The 19,030-nt window shown below is 41.5% G+C and overlaps 2 protein-coding genes across 8 annotated transcripts in view; one reads left to right on the plus strand and one right to left on the minus strand.

Moving 5' to 3' along the window:
- The window catches only part of LOC106897773 (scaffold attachment factor B1-like), an 18,153-nt gene extending 17,648 nt beyond the window's left edge, over positions 1 to 505 (minus strand). For both annotated transcript variants that reach the window (XM_014958610.1, XM_014958611.1), the window contains exon 1: positions 48 to 505. In XM_014958610.1, coding sequence (XP_014814096.1) covers positions 48 to 236 — 189 coding nt within the window. In that variant the 5' untranslated portion in view covers positions 237 to 505. The remainder of the gene's footprint in view (positions 1 to 47) is intronic.
- A 138-nt stretch (positions 506 to 643) lies between these two features.
- LOC106897772 (scaffold attachment factor B1-like) lies at positions 644 to 17,334 on the plus strand. Of its 6 annotated transcripts, none has more exons than XM_014958604.1 (21): positions 644 to 1,000; positions 1,892 to 1,979; positions 2,909 to 2,973; positions 3,060 to 3,338; positions 4,482 to 4,544; positions 5,349 to 5,376; positions 6,359 to 6,857; positions 7,284 to 7,333; positions 8,077 to 8,177; positions 9,236 to 9,385; positions 9,481 to 9,581; positions 10,425 to 10,570; positions 11,330 to 11,418; positions 11,956 to 12,092; positions 12,728 to 13,021; positions 13,725 to 13,862; positions 14,620 to 14,659; positions 15,447 to 15,559; positions 16,339 to 16,451; positions 16,651 to 16,717; positions 16,937 to 17,334. In XM_014958604.1, exons 1-21 carry the CDS (start codon positions 809 to 811, stop codon positions 17,061 to 17,063), a joined length of 2,880 nt encoding a protein of 959 aa, XP_014814090.1. In that variant the 5' UTR covers positions 644 to 808; the 3' UTR covers positions 17,064 to 17,334. The 6 variants fall into 6 exon arrangements, 5 of the variants coding, with proteins under 5 accessions (XP_014814090.1, XP_014814091.1, XP_014814092.1 ...); XM_014958605.1 differs by having other exon boundaries at positions 14,623 to 14,659; XR_001413827.1 differs by lacking the exon at positions 16,339 to 16,451 and having other exon boundaries at positions 16,937 to 17,006.
- The last annotated feature ends 1,696 nt before the right edge of the window (positions 17,335 to 19,030 follow it).

The raw sequence follows: 19,030 nt of genomic DNA on the forward strand, positions 1-19,030 counted from the left end.
CCCCCCCCCCCCCCCCCCCCCCATTCCCCGCCGGGTTTGCGCCTCACCTTCCTCAGCCGCTCCATGAGAACGCTCTTGATGCCGCCACTGTCTAGGTTACGGCGTTTGAGCTCAGCACGCAGGTCGATTACTCGCAATTCGCTCAGCCGCCGGGTTTCAGTTTCTGAGCCGAGAGCCGCGGCCCCACCAAGGGATGTGAAGTCCCCCAGGCCGGCCGCTGTTTGACTCTCCGCCATCAAGGCCCCTTAGATATTCTGCCTCAAGCCGAACGCACAGGAAAATACGGCACAATCAAGCAGCTAACCTTGCGATCACAGCACAAAATGGTGGGGAGGCCAAGACGCGCCAAGGGAAGGGGGAGGGGGGAGGGGTGAGCCCGCTACGCGCAGACTCGGAGCGAAGGGCGACTACGAGCCGGGGGGAGGGCGAAGGCGGGGCCTGGAGGAAAACTTGAGTGACAGCTCGTGCGCATACGCGCACGGCGCCTAATGACGGCTAGCGAGCTCTCGCGCCAGCGTCCGGTTACCGAAACAGACTGCTCTTGCGCACGCCTGTGGACAGGCAGTCACGGGAACTAGTGCGCATCCGCGCCCGGTCTTTACAGAGCCGGGACGTCCCTCTACGCGCATGCGCCCAAATCGTCCGGGCCTTCTGGTCAGCGCGCGTGCGGGCTGCCGTTCTTTTTCTTCCCTCCCCATTTTTCTTCAGCGCCTCTCGTTTTTGCCACCATTTTGTGCTGCAACTGTGGTTTTTCGCCGTTGTTTTTAACCTGCCTTGCTCCGTGCGCGCGAGTCGAAACAACGGCCCCATGGCGGAGAGTCAGTCAGCGGCTGGGCTGGGAGAATCTGCGTCCCTGGGCGGGTCTGGAGTCTCCAGTTCGGAGTCTGAAAGCCGGCGGCGGCTGAGCGAACTGCGCGTCATAGACTTGCGGGCTGAACTCAAGCGCCGCAATTTGGACAGTAGTGGAAACAAGAGCGTCCTCATGGAGCGACTCAGGAAGGTGAGTCGGGAGACGCGCTGGGGCTGCCCCAGGGGGAGGGCACAGCCCGCCAGGCGCTGCTGAGGAAAATGGCGCCAAACGGCCGTGGAGCGGAGGGAATGTGGGGAGCAGGGGGCGTGCGCTGCGGGCTAGGGGTGGTTCTGTGGCGCCCGCCAGGCCCATTGCGAGCGTTCCGTGCGTGGCGAGCGTGGCCCCGTACTTGGCCTTCCCAGGCTCGCTCCTGGAACCGCCAGTCTCGTGTGGTAGCCGCGCTGGGTGCGTTCGAGCGAGTCTGGCGCTTCCGTCTCCGCAGCGAGCCCGTCTCCGATTTCCTAGACCTACTCGGTGTCTGCCGTGGCACTCGGCCCAAGGGTTTCTAGCTTCACGCATCACTGGGCTTTCCTCACCATGCACTGAGCTCCTGAATTTACAGTTCCATACACTACCTACTAGGCGTTCTGCTGCATAATGCTTCTTTTGTTGGTTTTCTAGCTGTTAGCCTGTACTCGGTATCCTCATCGAATGTTTGGTATGTTAGTAGCACGCAGACCGTTTTCATTGAACTGGTGCTTTCTGTCTCCTAGAACCGAGGTTCTTGCCCTGTTGCAGCACTCTGGGTATATGTGCACTGTTGCAAACGCTGTAGGATTGACTTTTTGTCTATAGGTTATGCTGCTGATTGCTTTCCAGAAACTTAGCACCAATATGGTACTGTTTCCTGTGTGCTTGTTGCTTTGGTCTGGTGGTCTTCAGTTTGCGTACCCAAATTGCTACTGTGTAGTTAAAAGCGCTAGATTCTTTTTTTTCGATATTTTTCTGCTTCTGATGTCTAGCTCTTTAAATTCAATAGAAATGCACAAATGAAATTATGTCTGTCATGACATATCTATCTTTATCTTTTCTTCTTAACAGGCTATTGAGGAGGAAGGGGGGAATCCTGATGAAATTCCAGTAGTTTCAGAAAATATCATGAAGAAAACTCCCAAAAGAAGCAGCAAAGGTACAGGGCAGTTAGAGAGGATCTCCACCCCACCCCCCTTGGGTTGTCTAGCAACTTTACCTCATGAAATGGAACCTTGCTCATCTTTTTCCTAAAGTCTGCTTTTCCTTTTGGAAAAGTGCTTGGTTTCATTTTGGCACTGTTGCTGAATGTTTTGCAGTCCTAGATTAATTTGGTAATTTTGACTTGCACAAAAATGTAAATTTTTGAGACAAAATTCAAATGTTTTGCCAACTAATTTGACTCAGATTTTTGTTGTTACATCCAATTTGGAATGATGTTACATTTGCTTGCAAACTTAAATGTGAAATCTTAACTGGAAACAGAACAAATGTCACAACTATGGGTAAAACCAGGGGTATCTTTGGTAATCACGTTCATATTCACGTCTCAGAAAAATACCTAATCTACATTATGGCACTTTTAGTGTTGGAATGGAAATAGGTGAGATATTCCTCTGAGCTCTAAAATCCCTTTCTTCTTTTTTTATTGTAATGTGCTTGTAGTTTTTGAGGAAAATAACATTCCTAAAAGATGTATCCAGCTGGTGAGCAGAGCACTGCAGTAATGCGGTGGATTTTTTCATTGTTTTATGTTGGGTTTTTCCTTCAGTTGCTTTTTTTTTTCTTTTTCCCTTTTAGTAAGTGTCTGTAAAGAAGTGAAGGGTCTAGATAGTAAATTGCTGCAATCTCAGCTGAGCCAGATGTTCTGGGGAGTGCACAGTGGTGTTTCTTGAACTCATGACAAACCTTGGACTGTTGCATGTTTGTCAGTTACTGAACTGGGATGGTATATAGACACTCAGTTGTGGAAAATAAGGAAAAAGCAGAAAACTAAACTGAATGGAATACAATCTCTGATGAAAAAATAAAACTTGAAGGATACATCTTGCTAACTTCTTTCCATTCTAATGATCATAATGTTGTTAGGACGTAGACCAGATGAAGAGGGAGTAGAAGATAATGGCCTGGAAGAGGATTCGGGAGATGGACAGGTATGTGAGATTGTTTGAAGCAAAGTAATGATAGCATTGCTTTCAAGTTACAATGACTATTATATATACTTTTTTTCTTTTTACAGGAGGATATTGAAGCAAGTTTGGATAACTTGCAGGATATTGACATGATGGATATTAGTGTGTTAGATGAAGCTGAAATAGATAATGGCAATGCGGTAGATTGCGGAGAGGATTACAGTGCTGATAATATTCTTGACACACTGTCTGATAGTAAAGAAAATGCTGATGCAGAAGTAAAAGAACTTCCAGATCAGCCTACAGAATATGCTATGGGTAACTTGGAGGCATCCCCACAATTCTCAGAAATTAAAGAAGAATCAAGAGAAATACCACTAGCGATGGTATGCATCTCTTATGTGTGTGGCATCAGATTTTTTTTTTAAGTAGCAAAATGTTAGCTAAAGAGTATTTGAAACAATTTGGGGCTCTACCAGTTCTCATGGTTATTGTTTTTCTTCTTTTACATATTTGTGGAAATAGTGTTATTGATTTTAAAATGCTTAGATGTTACTCATACGCGTATAATAGTAATCCAGAAAGCGTTTGTTTTAATCATGCTTTGAACTCTGCTTCACCTTGTTTTCATTCCCATTTTCATATTTTTCTTTTATTTAGGAGCATATGTGAAGTATACAAATGCTGTAGCCTTATTTACTTCGCTTCAGCTGAACAGCAGCATTCTGGGAACTATATTCTAGATTATTTTTCTGTTAAGATAGGGTCTCGCAGTTACTCAGGTGTTGAAAGTATTTTTATGTTGGCTTTCTGTGTTTGTCTAGCTGTTGCACTGCTTATATGACATTGTCCATCTGGGCTAGAAGATAATTTTTTTTCCCCAAAGTCAAGTGCTTATCTCCTGAATTGTACAACAAAGCATTTGAAGAAAGCTATTTCTGCCCCGTCTATTAGGGGAGTATAGCTCTTTGTTGTGTGTGCACATTGTGTCACCAGTCTTTACTACAAGATTCTGAAGTGAGGTGGTTCTCTGCCCAAATCTGAGAGTTGCAGAAGTAAGCTAAAGCCCCTATTCCCAAACATATCCCTGCCCCACACAAGTGAAATAGAAATACCCAGAAAGTAGGGTTGTTTTTTTTTTTTTTTTAGTGACTAAACTACGGAGCCCAGGTCAGCTACTGGGGCTGTCTTTTATCAGTAAAGAAAATAGACTTTTGGCTCTATGTTGTTGCTGTAAATAAGAGAGGAAGAGAAAGTTTGCTGTTGGAATCCCTGTCCTCAAAGTTTGTTTCTTTTGAGCTGACCAACATGGTTGAGAGGTAGTGAGAAAGTTTACTCAGTAAGTGGGGACTATGAAGAGGTATGAGGGTCACTGGTCAGTTTTCACCCTTATTGGTGGTTTTGAATGCTAGATATGTTTGCTTAATATCAGTTTTCAGCGAAAATAAAATCTTCAATTTCTCATTCAGGTTTCATTCACAATACCATTCTTTTATAAATAACAACATATCTTTGTTCACTTTTTAAAGGTAGAGGTTGAAGATGTTGGAAACAGTTTAGGTGCCTCTTCATCCGATTTAACCATAATAAAGGTAAATGGTAACCAATTTTTCTTTACAAACCAAAAGCCATAATATATGCCATATCAATTGTATGCTGAAACAGTGTATGTACAGGTAGTACACAGTGTGTGTATTCTTACTGTATGAAGGATAGGATCTAATGCCTTTCTAATTTAATCATATGGGCAAAGATACATATATCTCTATACGTATCTGTCAGGTCATGTATATATGATGTATATGTCATATTGAATTTGTGAGTTTGGGTGGTAGATTAGATCCTTTTTATCTGTTGTATAAACCAACTCAGTTATATCTAACTTCCATTAAAGGTATGTATCCCATGTTGACAACAAAGCTGAAACTGGTCTATTCCTGAAATACTTCCCAGATCGCGCATGGTAGGTTAAGGACACTTGTAGGTCCAGGTGAAGCTGGTGTTTCTGTCAATCCTGTATTCAGAAAGCAGACTTCATAAAATAGACTTTAGAGAAGGGTAACACCAAGACAAGCTCTGCTTTATGCTGCTTACATTTGTTGAATTCTTTACTGATGCAAATATGTACCGTGTGTTCAACAGGTATCTTAGAAATACTGAAGTTTCACACATTTTGTAAAACTTTAGGGTGTTAAAAAGTAATGGCAAGCCTTCTTGTGAAAAATTTCTTTAAAATTCAATGTTTTCAAAAATGAAATAGGCTTAATTATAGCAATTCCCTGAATTATCTCCTATTTTGGGGGGTGTGGGGTATGTGAGAAGTGTCATTTAGAATAATGTCTTGACTTCTTACAAAATAATGATGTTTGGTCATTCTTTTAACTTTTTCACTGCAGGAACTTGAAGAGTTACCTTTGGAGCCAGGTACTGGTTTTTGTTTTTGTGGTTTTGTTGGGCTTTTTTGGGGTTTGTTTTTGGATTGTGGATTTTTTTGTTTAAATTAAAAAAAATAATCCTGGGCATTGAAACCGTTTCATTCTTCATTTAATTCTTTTTGTGTCCCCGTTTTATTTCTTTTGGTGTGGTTTTTTTTTTTTTAATACATTACTGTAGTGTACGTTATGGTGGACAATTCAGGTTATGCAGGGTCATAGAGATTGGAAACCTAGTCATATCACCAGATCTGTGAATAACGGCTTTTTGAAAACATGTATTTAATGTGATGAAATGGTTCCACGGAACTGTTACCTACAGTGAAGATAAGGATTGATTCTTGAAGATGTAAAGGTTCTGAAAACAGATCTTGTGATATCACACTGTGCTGTAGTTCTATGAATTAAAACTCAGGAGTGTAGGTAACACAAAGCTTTGGTACAGAACAGAAATGAAACAGTGACTGGACTTCAGAAGAAGGAATACACTGTCATCACAGGAATTTTCTACAGATCCTATTCACTTTCTGGACTGCAAGCACACTCATGCACCATCAGAAGATGCCCAGTTCTCATGTTGGACTGTCTGCTAAAAGAATTTCACAGAAATTTGGAAACTGGACTCTCAGTACCTTGATACGTTCAGTTAAGCATCTCGGACTCTGGAAGCTAACTAGAGAAGAAACAGAACTGAACGATTTCATGAAGAATATCAAGGATCAGCCAGAAGGTTTTTGTTAAATCTGTGGGGTCATTTTTCTTCCCTGTTAACATTTTAGGGCTGATTTAGTAGTGTGTCAGACAGCGGTTAGTGGAGTACTTTTAACACTGTGTACACTAGGGTTTTCCAATCTCTGTGTAGCTTAGAAGTTCTCTTGGTGTTAGTGTGGCAGCCATGCCAGTTCCACATTTGTGATTGCTGTATTTCCCTGGTGATTAAATCTTGTGCCATTCTATTCCTGTTAAATCCGTAGAAAATGAGAAAATACTCGACATTTTGGGGGAAACTTGTAAATCTGAGCCACTTATCGAAGAAACTTGCGAAGCGGAGCGGCCACATGCACAGGAAGCAAGTAACGTGGTGCCAGGCAAGAGGCTAGCAGAGGAAGAGGACACTCTTGCTGCCGCTCAGTTGGAGGAAGATGCTTTAGATTTGGACAGCAAGTCGGCACAATCTATGGCAAGGAAGGAAGCAAAGCGTTTAGTTGTAGCAAAAGGGGAGACAAGGGAACAGACAATAGAGGAAGAGAAACCGGACTCTGAATGTTTAGTAGTAGAGACCCTAAGCGATCAGAGTAGCAAACGCTCCCAAGGCCTGGAAGCCTCTAGTGGGGAAACAGCGGAAAAAGGCACAGGTCCCGAAGGCAAAGATAGCAAAGAAGATGCCAAGAAAACAGAAGACAAAGCTAATTCTGAGGAATCCCCTGCCACTAAAGAGTCCTCAACCAGTGAGGGTGGTGATCAGAAAAAGAGGTTTGTTTTTTCTCCGTTATAGACCAGATGCTATCTTTTTGTCATTGGTCGTTAAGTGATGCGAGTAAGCTGTTTCCTTCAATTGGCCACCGAGACTGATGAAATTGTAGCCTATTCCTAAAGAATCTGTATTATTTCTCCATGTGCAGATACTATTTTTTTTTTAAACACAGAGGGTTTGATTTCTTTCCTTCCTCAACCTTCAAAGGTTGTTTAGTAAATTGCTTTTATTTCTGTCATCTGTGAAACAGAATTGTCTGTTTAAGGGTACAAATCCCATATTTCCTGTTGCTCTTCTATATATTTGCAAAGTTAGCGTTTATTTCAGAATTAATATACTGGTAGGTATCCAATTTTAGTGCACAATCTAGAATTAATGTTCTTTTTGGATATGATCGGTTGAATAACATGATGTTTTGTCTTTAGCCCTGTTGACGAGGACAGAGATACAAAGATTATCTCAAAAGATGAGAAAGGTATGTGTTTAATAAAAATGTACAAATGACGTGAAAAAAAAATGTAACGGGATCAAATCTAACCATTACCTGTGAGTTTATTGTTGTAAGTAAACATTCAAACAAATGGAGTAATAGTTCTACTCACTTTTTGACTTGCATTTTTTGCATTGCTTGTTTTCTGTGTCGTCTTAATTCCCTAAGCATGTGTATGTCTTCAGTGGGGTATATATAGTGGAGTCCCACTAGCTTCATGGATGGCGATAGGTATCGGCAAGACCAAGATTTGTCCAAAAGTCTCAACAGATGCCTGAATATATAGGTTTATACTCTGTGGCAGTTTTGGTGAGGACTGTTAATTCAGTGAACCATTAATGTCATTGTAACATAGACATTCAAAGCATAAATTTCAGTTTATGTAACTTCTGTAACCTTGTTAGCCAACAGTATTAAAAAAAACACTCATGTGAATTGACATTTAATGCTTTGTAATTCTCATAAAAGTGATTGAAGTGTAGGAAGACAATATGTAGACTAAAACTAATTAGGACTATTCAAATGCACATCAAATGTAGAGTTCAGAAGTTCATTTTTGCAGGCTGCAATGTGTGTGATTTTCAGATTGATTGGGAGAGGTGGAAGTAAAATTGCATTTGACAAGGTCTATGAAGGAAAAAATAAAGTGGGGTTTGTAGGGCAGTTATTTTGTCACTGTTGCGTTCTTGTGCTACGTGGTTTTTATGTTTGGCTTTTTTGTACCTTAGGCCGTGCAAGTAGTGGTTCTGGCAGAAATTTGTGGGTTAGTGGACTTTCATCCTCTACTAGAGCTACAGACTTGAAGAACCTTTTCAGCAAATATGGAAAGGTAACGTGAATATGTAAATTAACAAACTATTTATTCAACTCTATATCTGACAGTAGCATACTTCATAAAGAAGGTTGCCAGAAACGGCGGCAGGGTAGAAATCCAGGTCTCAGAGAATCTCTGTGCACGTGTCTGTAAAAATGAGGCAATTCTCAACAGGAGACACTAGTGGGTCATCATCTAGTGTGCTATAGTCTAATTACACCTCTGGGGTGTCCAGTGATAGTTAATGCTGTTATAATAAGTTCCACTGCCATTTTTAAATGGGTATTTGAGAAATCTAGTCTTTGAGGGCAGGCTTCCATTTGTTTTTCAGTGCCAGCTAGGATATGAGAGCAGAAGTTCTGGAAAGGAACTCTGTCTATGGCCATCTCCCCTTCCTCCTAATGTATTTCTGATAGTAATATTAAATTTTTGTGTCACTAAGCATGTTTCTCTGCTCTGTCAGAGATTCATCTGTGCATAGAAACTAGCAGAGGGGTCCTGTAAGAAAAGACAAAGTGATTGTAGGTTTGGGTGGGGTTTTTTTGTTGGTTTGATTTTTTTAAATTATTTATTATTATTATTATTACACCCCATGCTCCCCTGCATACGTATGTCTTCCTTAAGTTATTGACCTGCTCAGCAACTTGAAGATGAATTTTCTGAGCTGGTTATTATGGTGGTCTCTCTTTCAGCAGAGTTATATCTACAATCTGTTCCACAATCGGATGTATCTGTTTCATAGAATTCCGTGTCTGTTTTATTTTTATTTTTTTTTTCAGAATGTATGTGGAATAATTTTAAATTTGAACCTTTTCAGGTGTGTTTGTGTTGCTCTTTACTTGAGTGTAAACGCTGTTTATGTCATAGTTCTTTGCGGCTTGTCAGACAAGCCTAGAAGTGTTGCCTTCAGAGAATGCGGATGGAACGTTGTGTTCCGAGTATTTTTCCTCCCTGCTGAAAGTGGCTAAGTGTTACACTGTGCAGTACTGCTAGACAGAGCTGCTCAAATGGTGATTAAGTTTGAAGTTATTTGGCGACAGATCTGCAAACACAGAACAATTTTTTTCCCAAAGGTGGTCGGTGCAAAAGTAGTGACAAATGCTCGCAGTCCTGGTGCTCGCTGTTACGGCTTTGTTACGATGTCAACATCTGAAGAAGCCACTAAGTGCATTAATCATCTCCACAGAACAGAGCTGCATGGAAAGATGATTTCTGTGGAAAAGGTAAGTGATAGCTATTCCATGACAGTGTAATGAAAATAAAAGTGTGCAAGTTTAATGTCTGCCTCTTATAAAAATATTTCTGGATAAAATTCTAGGCAAAAAATGAACCAGCTGGGAAAAAGCCGTCAGACAAAAAGGAAGGTGAAACGAGGAAGGAAAAAGACAAGCATCATTCTGTGGAGTCCAAATCTGAGAAGTAAAGCAGTTTTGGGTATTTTTTGGTGTTTAAAGACCACTCAGTTGAAATGCAGCTATGTGACCACAGTGAACTGTGACTGTAATAAATGTCAATTCGCTGCTTCATGCCGCATCTGAAATAGGAATAATTCATGAAAAATTGAAATTGGTGTTCTACAGCGGCGAGTGCATCTCAGTTGACCCTCTGTTCAGAAATATGGAGCTCTCCAGAGTTTAGTATCAAAACTTGTCAGTTGTATCAGGAGATACGCAATCAATTAATTTCTAGATAAGTCATTGTTTTTATCAAAACTGTTTATCCTTTGATCTGACTCTGGTTTGGTCTGGTCTTTTAACTGACTTGACTAATTTTACTAATTTGCTTTACTAATTTTTGTTTTCTCATAAAACGTTAAAAGATTTGGCAAAGTAGATGCTTTGGCAGGCTGACTTGCTTGTATTAGGTGTTTAAGGTATTTGTTTACAAAAGCTCTTGTGGTGGAGCTCGACCTATACATTGTTGGGCCCTTTCCTCCCTATGCTAAGCGTGAACTTTACTTATAGGCAGAACAGAAGACTTTACTTCTAGCATTTAGAGTTCCCAAATATTCAGAAGGAATATCTGTTGTTTCTCACTTTTGGGTAGCTTGAGCTTACTATCAGTTGCTACTCTTAATCATGTGTACAAATATGCATTGGCTTCAGCATAGCAGCATGGAAGGTATTGGGAGTGAGTTTTTTTAAGAGTTTTTGGGGGGGCATTTTTGTGTTGAGTTTTGTGGCTTTTTGACATGGTTGGCTTGATTAGAGCGGTTACAGCACTTTTTGTTAGGTTCTCTATTAAAGCAAAGTTTACCTGTAGGTCTGTTGGTACTAAGAAGGAGGAGAAGACAGATAAAAAAGATGATCCTAAGAAATCAGAAAAAGATGGAAAAGACGAAAAAGAAGGAAAAGAGAAAGATGAGCAAAAAGCCGGATCCTCCGATAGATCTAGGGCAAGCAAATCAGGTAATTCCAGTGCTTTCAGAAATGTTTTCAAGGATACTTGTTTTAAAAAATAAATTTTAAACAATTGAACACAGAATATAAGCAACTGCAACAGAGCACTTTGCATTCAAAAAAATGCAAATTTAGGAAATGGAAGAACAAGCATAAACATTCAGAGTTGTGGCTGATCAGAAGACTTCAACGTCTGCAAACCTCACTGTTCTTATTAGATGTGATTTGTAATTCAGTAAAAAGACCATGAAGCGTACTTAGTAACACTGGTGAACAATAAACAACGCCAGAAAATACCTTAAAAACTTGTTTTTTGACTTGGAACGCCAGTAGCTTAGCAACAAAGTTTTCATAATTACTGGGATTTGAATACTAAAAATAGCAAACTCTAAGTTTTATGGAACTATCACTGGGTTTAGACTTGACACAGTGTGCGGTTCTGTGTGCTTTTTGGGGGGGGGTGTCGTTGTTTTGTGTTGTTTTTTCTGAACTGTGACAAAGAGGTATATTTTGTAGCTGAGAATGAAATTGCTTTTTTTAAAGTATCGTCCCTGCCAGAAAACACTACTGTAATTTTGTGATAGCTTTACTGCCTCCATCCCCAATTTAGTCAAATCTTGGTAAGCTATTTAAATCATAAATGTACTCTTCTGTTAAGTGATTTTAAAACCTCAATAAAATAACTTTTTACTGATTGGTATCTCGACGGTTTTGAATTTTTGAATGTCTTGTGTGTTTTTTTATTCTCTCATTTATTTTGTTTTCTAGTGAGTCGAGGAACTGAAAGGACAGTGGTAATGGATAAATCTAAAGGAGAACCAGTTATTAGTGTGAAAACTTCTACATCAAAAGAGAGGGTAAGTACAATCTTCAGGGAAGCCTTTTTGTCAAATACCTTTATATGCATATAGTTGAAGGGATGTTTTTCCTGGTGTATTGGGAACAGTTATCCTTTTAATCACTTTTTAGAAAGAATCAGGGCATTAATGATGCCGGAAAGCTAAATGCGTACGCGTCACCTTCTTCATAGTTTTTTTTGCTGCTGTCCTAGTTGAAGAAGTAGATTTGTAATATGAAAATGGTGTTAAGATGTTGAGTTTCCCTGAGCATGGAGTATGGTGACCAGTGCCCTTTAAAGTGGTGTATGGTTTGCCACCGGTGCAAGTCAGATCACGTGCATCTAGTGTTTATATATATTTAAAACTCTTTAGAAGTTGTAGACACATTCGGGTTACTCTTCCCTGACCTACTTTTCAATGAAATTCCAACGTTATTTACTTCTGGGAAGGTACGATAGTCTATATTGTTCAGGTTGGCATAAGGTTCCTTTTGCCTAGGAATTCTAGCTAAAAATGTACTATATTCAGCTGATGTCTTGTTTTGGTTTAACTCAGAGTACAAAAAGCCAGGACCGCAAATCTGAGAGCAAAGAAAAGCAAGATATTTTATCATTTGATAAAATCAAAGAACAGCGAGAACGTGAACGTCAGAGACAGAGGGAACGAGAAATCAGGGAAACAGAAAGACGCCGGTGAGTTTTTCCACTTTCACTCTATGCTTTGAATGGCATCTGGTTTTATTTCCCTTATCTGTGCTTTGAACAGTCTCCGAAGTAATGTCAAGTTGGCCCTCCAACATCTCAGATCGATTTGATACTAATCTTTCAGTAGAACAGACATAATGTTGAATTATGAGGGTTCTTACTACTGAAATCGATCTTCTCTAAGCCTGTGCTTTTTGGGAGACTCTTGTTGAATAACTGTAGGTGCTTTCAGGTCTCGCATTCCACTCGATGAGATTTGTATTTCCATACTTAATTTTCTTCCCTGGAAGTTTGTAAATACTTTCTGTTTGTCAGACTTCTGTCTTTGGACATGTTGTGCTCTATGAAAGCTTTTCCAGAGCTGACTTAGTGTCGATACTGTGTTAGTTATGCAGAATGCTTCTTTCATCCCTATGGACCTTTTTTCTTCTTTTTTTTAAAACCAAACTTCGATGTAGTTGAGAAGAGGTCATTCAAATTTAAGCAGGCAGTGGGACGAACATCGAAACTAAATTAAAAAAAAAAAGAAGAGACAAACAAGAAGCCCAACCCAAAGCAAAGAAGCAGTAAAGCTTAAGACTTAAGATTCTCAGTTAAAACCCAAATATCTCTTTTTCAATTAGAGAGAGAGAGAGGCGAGAAAGAGAACAGCGGCTTCAAGCTATTCATGAGCGGGATGAAAGACAGAGGCTCCAGAGAGAGCGAGAACGACTTGAATTTCAAAGGCAGCGTCTTGATAGAGAGCGTTTGGAGAGGGAGAGGTTGGAGAGAGAAAGAATGCACATCGAGCAGGAAAGGCGACGAGAACAGGAACGCATCCAGCGGGAGAGGGAGGAGCTGCGGCGTCAGCAGGAACAGTTACGCTATGAGCAAGAACGGCGATCTGCCATGAGAAGGCCTTATGATCCTGATGGCAGGTAACAATAACCGTGATAGGATTCCACATTCTTCGGTCACATCCAGTTACAGACAGAGCATTCTAAAGCCTATGTAAATGATGAGTACTCTTGCTGAAGCAGTCCTGGAAGTTCGCAACTGAAAGACTATTTACATGTTGCTTGTAACTTTAATACTGACCTTGAGAGAGGGCAAATGTCATACTCCTCATTATCTTGAGGATACCTGTCTTGTTCAAAAGACAGGTTGATGTAGTGCTGGGAGGTATGGTCTAGTGATGGTGATGCTTCTTTTTTGTTGTGCGGGTGTCTATTTTTGTCAGTTAGGTTGACGGTTGGACAAGATGATCTTTAAGGTCCCTTCCAACCTAGAAGATTCTGTGGTCTGTGAACACAGTTTTATTAGGGCAGGTATAAAATTCTTATTTCCCAAAGAGAAGTGACCAAGAATAGAAACTGTGTATAGACTCTAATGCAGGATTGCTAGGAGGAGCAGGTACTCATTCTCTCACATAAGCACATGCTGAGATTAACCTTTTTGTATAGTGTTGAGACGCCTAGCTTTCTCTGAAACTGAAACGCGATGCCCATTTATCACACAAGGGTTTTTAATTACAAATCAATAATAATTTTTTGGATACTTGCATTGAACAAGATTTGATATCAAGAGAACAGGAAAGGAAGATTGTTTTGAGATTACTACTAATTGTGACCTTTCTTGCAGGCGAGATGACCCATACTGGCCAGAGGCAAAGCGAATGGCGATGGATGATAGGTATCATTCTGAATTTAGTCGTCAAGACCGCTTCCACGACTTTGACCACAGGGATCGTGGCCGATACCAAGATCATTGTTTGGACAGGTTGGCAAGGCAGAATCTTTTCTTCCTATACTTTTATGGAAATTAGGTGTCTCTTTGTGGCTTACTAATGGCTTGAAGGGTGTCAGAACGACCTTGTGCATTTCTTGTGTCTGATTTTATATGTACTTGCAATCCTGTGTTTCCATCGTTTATGGACATATCGGAAAGAGGCTGCGTAACGATTTATAAGCCAAGTTCTAGTGTAGTCTGCTGTGATGCCGAAGGATATCCTACAGCTTCTCTCAAGATGCATGGAAATCTGGTTTATGAATCCCTGTTCATTAGCCTAAGATTTAGCCATTTTCTTTTGCTTTAAAACTTTTCCCTATGTTTGTCTTTGCAGACTACCTAATGCAGATTTTTTTAGTTTCACAGAATGCAGAAGTAGTTTCTGCCTAGTGCTGTTGAGACTTCTGTTTTGCTCTCAAAGGATCTTTGGCAAAAACAATACCGCTTTGCTTTTGCTTGTAACTCATTTCTGATACTGGTAGCTTCACTGGATATTCTCCCTTGATACCATCAAGTAACTGACCGTCCCTCGGTGATGCCTCGCTTATCCATGTTACAGTAATAGCTGTTACTTTGATCTCTTCCTATGCTACGAAACAAAAACTTATTTGGATATCTTACCACTAAACAAACATTGGCGTTCTCAGATTTACAGCCTAATGAAGATCATTTTTCATGCACTGTTTCGTCCAGAAATCATATTCAGAATTATCATCACTGTGTCTGAAACTTGTCTGTTTTGTTCCAGAAGAGACGGTTCAAGAGGAATACCAGATCGAGATGGGCAGGTGGGTTATACCCAAATACTGCTTTAGTTAAAAAGCCAAGCAAACTTACCCCAAAGCGGAAAGAAACAAGCGTGCATGCTGCCTGGTTCTTAAATGTAACAGCCACTGGGTTTAAACTGAGCAGATGTTCAAGCAGCAACTGATTTTTGCACGCTAATCTGCTGAATGTAAATTACTGCTCACTAGGGGGGTAGCCACAGATTGGGGTGAGGGGAAACCTCCAAGCCATGGGAGCTAAGATATGGCATCTTTTCAGACTGGTACGTGGCAATAAAAATTTTCTGGTTAATCGTCTTAGGTGTCTGTAGTGCATTAAGAGGTGGTTACTGTAGTGTCTTATCCTTCTCTGATGTTTATCTAAATGGTTTGCAGAAAATAACTGATGTGGCAGATAACTGTAAAAGGACAGGTGTGAAAACCAGTACCGCAATGGTATACAAAACCTTTCGTTTCTGAAGAGAGGTAGGAAGTAGGCAGATACATTCTGGCTCCAGATTTCTTAATTTTTACAGAGAGTGAACCTTAAAAACACTATGCCAAACAAACAGCCTTCTCCACCAATAAGCAGAGTGAAATTTGTGCTGTGAAACAAAATAAATGCCTAGAGTGAACCTTCACAGTAGCAACAATGGAACCAATGAAAACTGAGACAGCTACTGCTTTATTTTCTGATCTATTTTATTTGACAGCTTGCAGAAATACAACCTCTGAGGAGCTGAATTTTTCCAATGTGAAGAGAAAAATCTGTAGTGAATCTTAATATGACTCTGTGCCATTTGCCTTCCAGCATTACTCAGATGAACGCCACGGAGGGCCCGATCGTCACTCACGGGACAGTTGGGGTGGCTATGGGTCTGACAGAAGAATGAGTGAAGGGAGAGGGATACCTCCACAAACACGGTTAGTGCATATGAAATAAGGGAAGTGATTTGTTGGTTCTTAAAATTTTAATGCTCTGTGAACCTTCAAAGGATGACAGCGGAAGCACTTTGACAGTGTGAATCCTCTCTCCAGATTAGTTTCTTGGAGCATCTGGAGAAACAAGGAATTGACACACGTAGCTCCCCCGTGTATCAGGAGAATGGAGCATTGTAGCGAGTAAAGAAGTGCTGCTCAGTTAGCTCAGCTTGTAGCCGATTCTCTTGCAAATAACTTTCTTTTCTACAGATGAGATTCAGTCCCGTACCGAATACTCCGGTAACGCCAAAAGTCTAATTTATGGCTAATGATGAGGCTTTAAGGAAATAAGAGTCAGAATCTTTGAAGTAGTAGGGGTGGAGAACGGAGACTCATATGGAATCATGATGTTTTCTCTTTAAACCAGCTAGTCAAGCTAGGCATATTCCAGACGCATGATGTTCTGTTCTACATAAATATACCAGGCAGAGGAATGGTGGTCAATGAATTGTTCCATGTTTAAGTATTTTAGTACATTTCAATACTAATTATGTCTCTGTAGATCAGAAAAAGATGAGCTTTGTTGTGCAAGGGATGCTCTTTAGCAAGTTTCTAGTCATTTCTCTTTCACCAGTTTTTATTGCAACGATTGAGTGGCTATGGGTACAGCTTCATTAACAATTATTTAATACATTTTTGTATGGGGTATGGTGTTTGACGTTACCCTATGCTGCTCAATGGATGAGGGACACACCTGGAAGATGTTCTTTTATTTTTTTAAGAGATGGACGTGACTGGGGAGATCATGGTCGAAAGTTAGAGGGGCATCAAGATCGTTCATGGCAGGGAAATGTGGATGGAGGAATGATGGGACGGGATCATGAGAGATGGCAAGGTACACTTGCTGCTTACCAGTGTGATCGTGGTTTTTTTCTATGAATGACTGCTGCTGAACTTCTAGCGGTAGTTAAAATTCCTATGGAGCTGTAACGACATTACCGAGAAAACAAATAAAATTTTGGGAACAAGGTGTCTTTTTTATCAGGAAAACACAAAAGTCTGTCTCTTTTCTTTTTTTTTTTTTTTTTTTGTAGGTGGTGATAGAAGCATGCCTGGTCAGTCAGGACCAGGCCATGTGGTGAATCGAGGAGGGATGTCAGGGTAAGAAGCTTTGTCAGAGTGCTTATAATGTTTTTATAATAGTTGACTGATCTGTATAAATGAAGAAAATCCTATGTCAATTGTGAAAAATAGTACTTTCATCTTCTACTTAGCTATGGGCTGGCATGTAGAAAAAAAACTAAGCAAAAATCTTTTCTCAGAGTCACAGTAGTATTAAGTTCTCTGGGCAATTTTCAATTTGTCTTGTCTTGTTTTCAGGCGTGGAGGCTTCATGCAAGTTGGAAACCAGAGCCAGATGATGCAGAATAGTGGAATACAAGGAGTGTTTGCGGGCCAGGAGCGGACAAACAGACCAACTGAACCCCGTTTTACCCGCCGCTACTGAAAGCACTATATATATACATATATATATTATTTTTTTTTATTGCCAGATGACAATGGTGGTAATTTTATTAATCAGGATCACCTTGAATTTGTGATTACAAAAAGCAAGACCGCTGCTGCTTTGTAGCCAAATATTATGTCAACTTACCAGTTTGTTTTTTGTTTTGTTTTTTTTTTTAAATAAATGTGTTCTTGGTCAAACATCACTTAAAGTTTCTGTTAGTGAAACATTCCATTTTTCAAAAATAATAAAATCAGTTTATGGCTACTAATTTCTTGTTTGTAGAGTCTTTGGCAGTATGCCTCCAACAAGGGACTTAAAAGGCAGTAAAGGAAAGAGAGAATCCACTTCCAACGCTGAGATTCTTTCAGTCCTACTCCTTACCACCATAAGGGTACTTTCTGACCTACGCTTGATCATTCTTTCCTTCCCTCCAAGGTCTTCAGGCTGTCCCTCTTTCCCCTGCAGGGCTGAGAAGAGTGGGCAGCAGGTGCCCCATATGGCCCTGCAAAGCCTGGGAACCACCTGAAGGGAAGGGACCAGTCTTGGTCTGGTCATTTTGTTCCTTTTTGGGGGGGTGAATAAAAATGTCATTTTTGATGTCATTTGGGGCACTGCAAAGTCACCAGGGGAATGGTGATGCAGCAGCAGGGCAGGTGAGTGGCTTATGTGGCATCCTCCTCAAACCACGTCTTGATGTTTCCCTGGGGTGGAACTCAAAAATAGCAATTGTCCTGAGATTGCCTCCACCCAGAAGGCACCAGCAGGAAAAACTGTTGCTTGTTCTCGCTCTGGGAACCGCTTGCATCGCCCAGCAAACTGGGGCTCTGGGTTTTTGTGCTCTTCAGAGCGCCCTTGCCTTACTCTTTGGTGCATAGGATGTCTTCATTATGCCCCCAGTGCCACAAGGTGGTTACAGTCCCTGTCGGAACTGAACAGCGCTGAGAGCAGCCGCTGCTCATCGCCCTAATGAAGGCTCAGAGCAGAATAACTGAGGGGATGCTGCCACCCGGCGGCCGACGGCCGGTACTGCCGATGAGGAACCGCGCATGCGCAGTGGGACGATGATAATTCCCCACCCCTCGGCTCCGCCCCCGGGCGGGGCTTTGCGTCGGTTCCGCCAAGGCCGGGCCAGCGCCGGCTCGAGGACGAAGCAGCCCAAAGGGCGTTCCGGCAGCCAGAGCGGTTCCTGTGCCGCCCGCCCGCAGGCACGGCTGCCCCGCCCGGTCCCGAGAACGGACGTTAGCGCTCCGATAGCGGATATTGCCGCGAACAGGGCCCCCCGAAGTGCCGGACAATCGCCGAGAAGTTAATCTCTATGATCTTTCCGTCCCCCAGAATACCGGAAATGGCTATCAGTCCTCCGGAAGTCCACCTCTATAGCCTTTCGGTCCTCCAGAACGCAGGAAGTGGCTATCAGTCCTCCGGAAGTCCATCTCTCTGGCCTTTCGGTCCTCCAGGATGCCGGAAGTGACCATCAGTCCTCCGGAAGTCCACCTCTATGGCCTTTCGGTCCTCCAGGACGCCGGAAGTGACCATCAGTCCTCCGGAAGTCCACCTCTATGGCCTTTCGGTCCTCCAGGACGCCGGAAGTGACCATCAGTCCTCCGGAAATTCATCTCGATGGCCTTTTGGTCCTCCAGGACGCCAGAAATGCCCGTCAGTCCTCCGATGTCAATCTCTATGGCTCTATGGTCCTCCAGGGCACTAGAAATGTTTGTGGTTCTTCTCAAGAAAACATGCTTCTAACATTCTAACAGTACAGAAAATGGTTAACAATCAAGGACAAAAATGTTTTAAGTTTACAAAATTCAAACAGCAACTATAAAAACACCTTCTCCACAGCAACAAGTGGCATGATAATCACTGGAGATGAGACAGAACTCCCAAATGGAAAAAAAAACAACAAAACAGGTATGGTCCTTAGCCTGCTGTTTCAAACAGCAACTATAAAAACACCTTCTCCA

Source organism: Calidris pugnax, unplaced genomic scaffold, assembly GCF_001431845.1.
Source record: "Calidris pugnax isolate Ruff unplaced genomic scaffold, ASM143184v1 scaffold425, whole genome shotgun sequence".
In the NCBI taxonomy this organism is placed as follows: domain Eukaryota; kingdom Metazoa; phylum Chordata; class Aves; order Charadriiformes; family Scolopacidae; genus Calidris; species Calidris pugnax.

Excerpts from the sequence above, each read along its gene's own strand:
- LOC106897772 (XM_014958604.1), top strand. The coding sequence starts at position 809 with ATGGCGGAGAGTCAGTCAGCGGCTGGGCTGGGAGAATCTGCGTCCCTG. Across the intron at positions 1,001-1,891 it reads TCATGGAGCGACTCAGGAAG|GCTATTGAGGAGGAAGGGGG; the intron begins GTGAGTCGGGAG and ends TCTTCTTAACAG. Across the intron at positions 12,093-12,727 it reads AGGGAAACAGAAAGACGCCG|AGAGAGAGAGAGGCGAGAAA; the intron begins GTGAGTTTTTCC and ends TTTTTCAATTAG.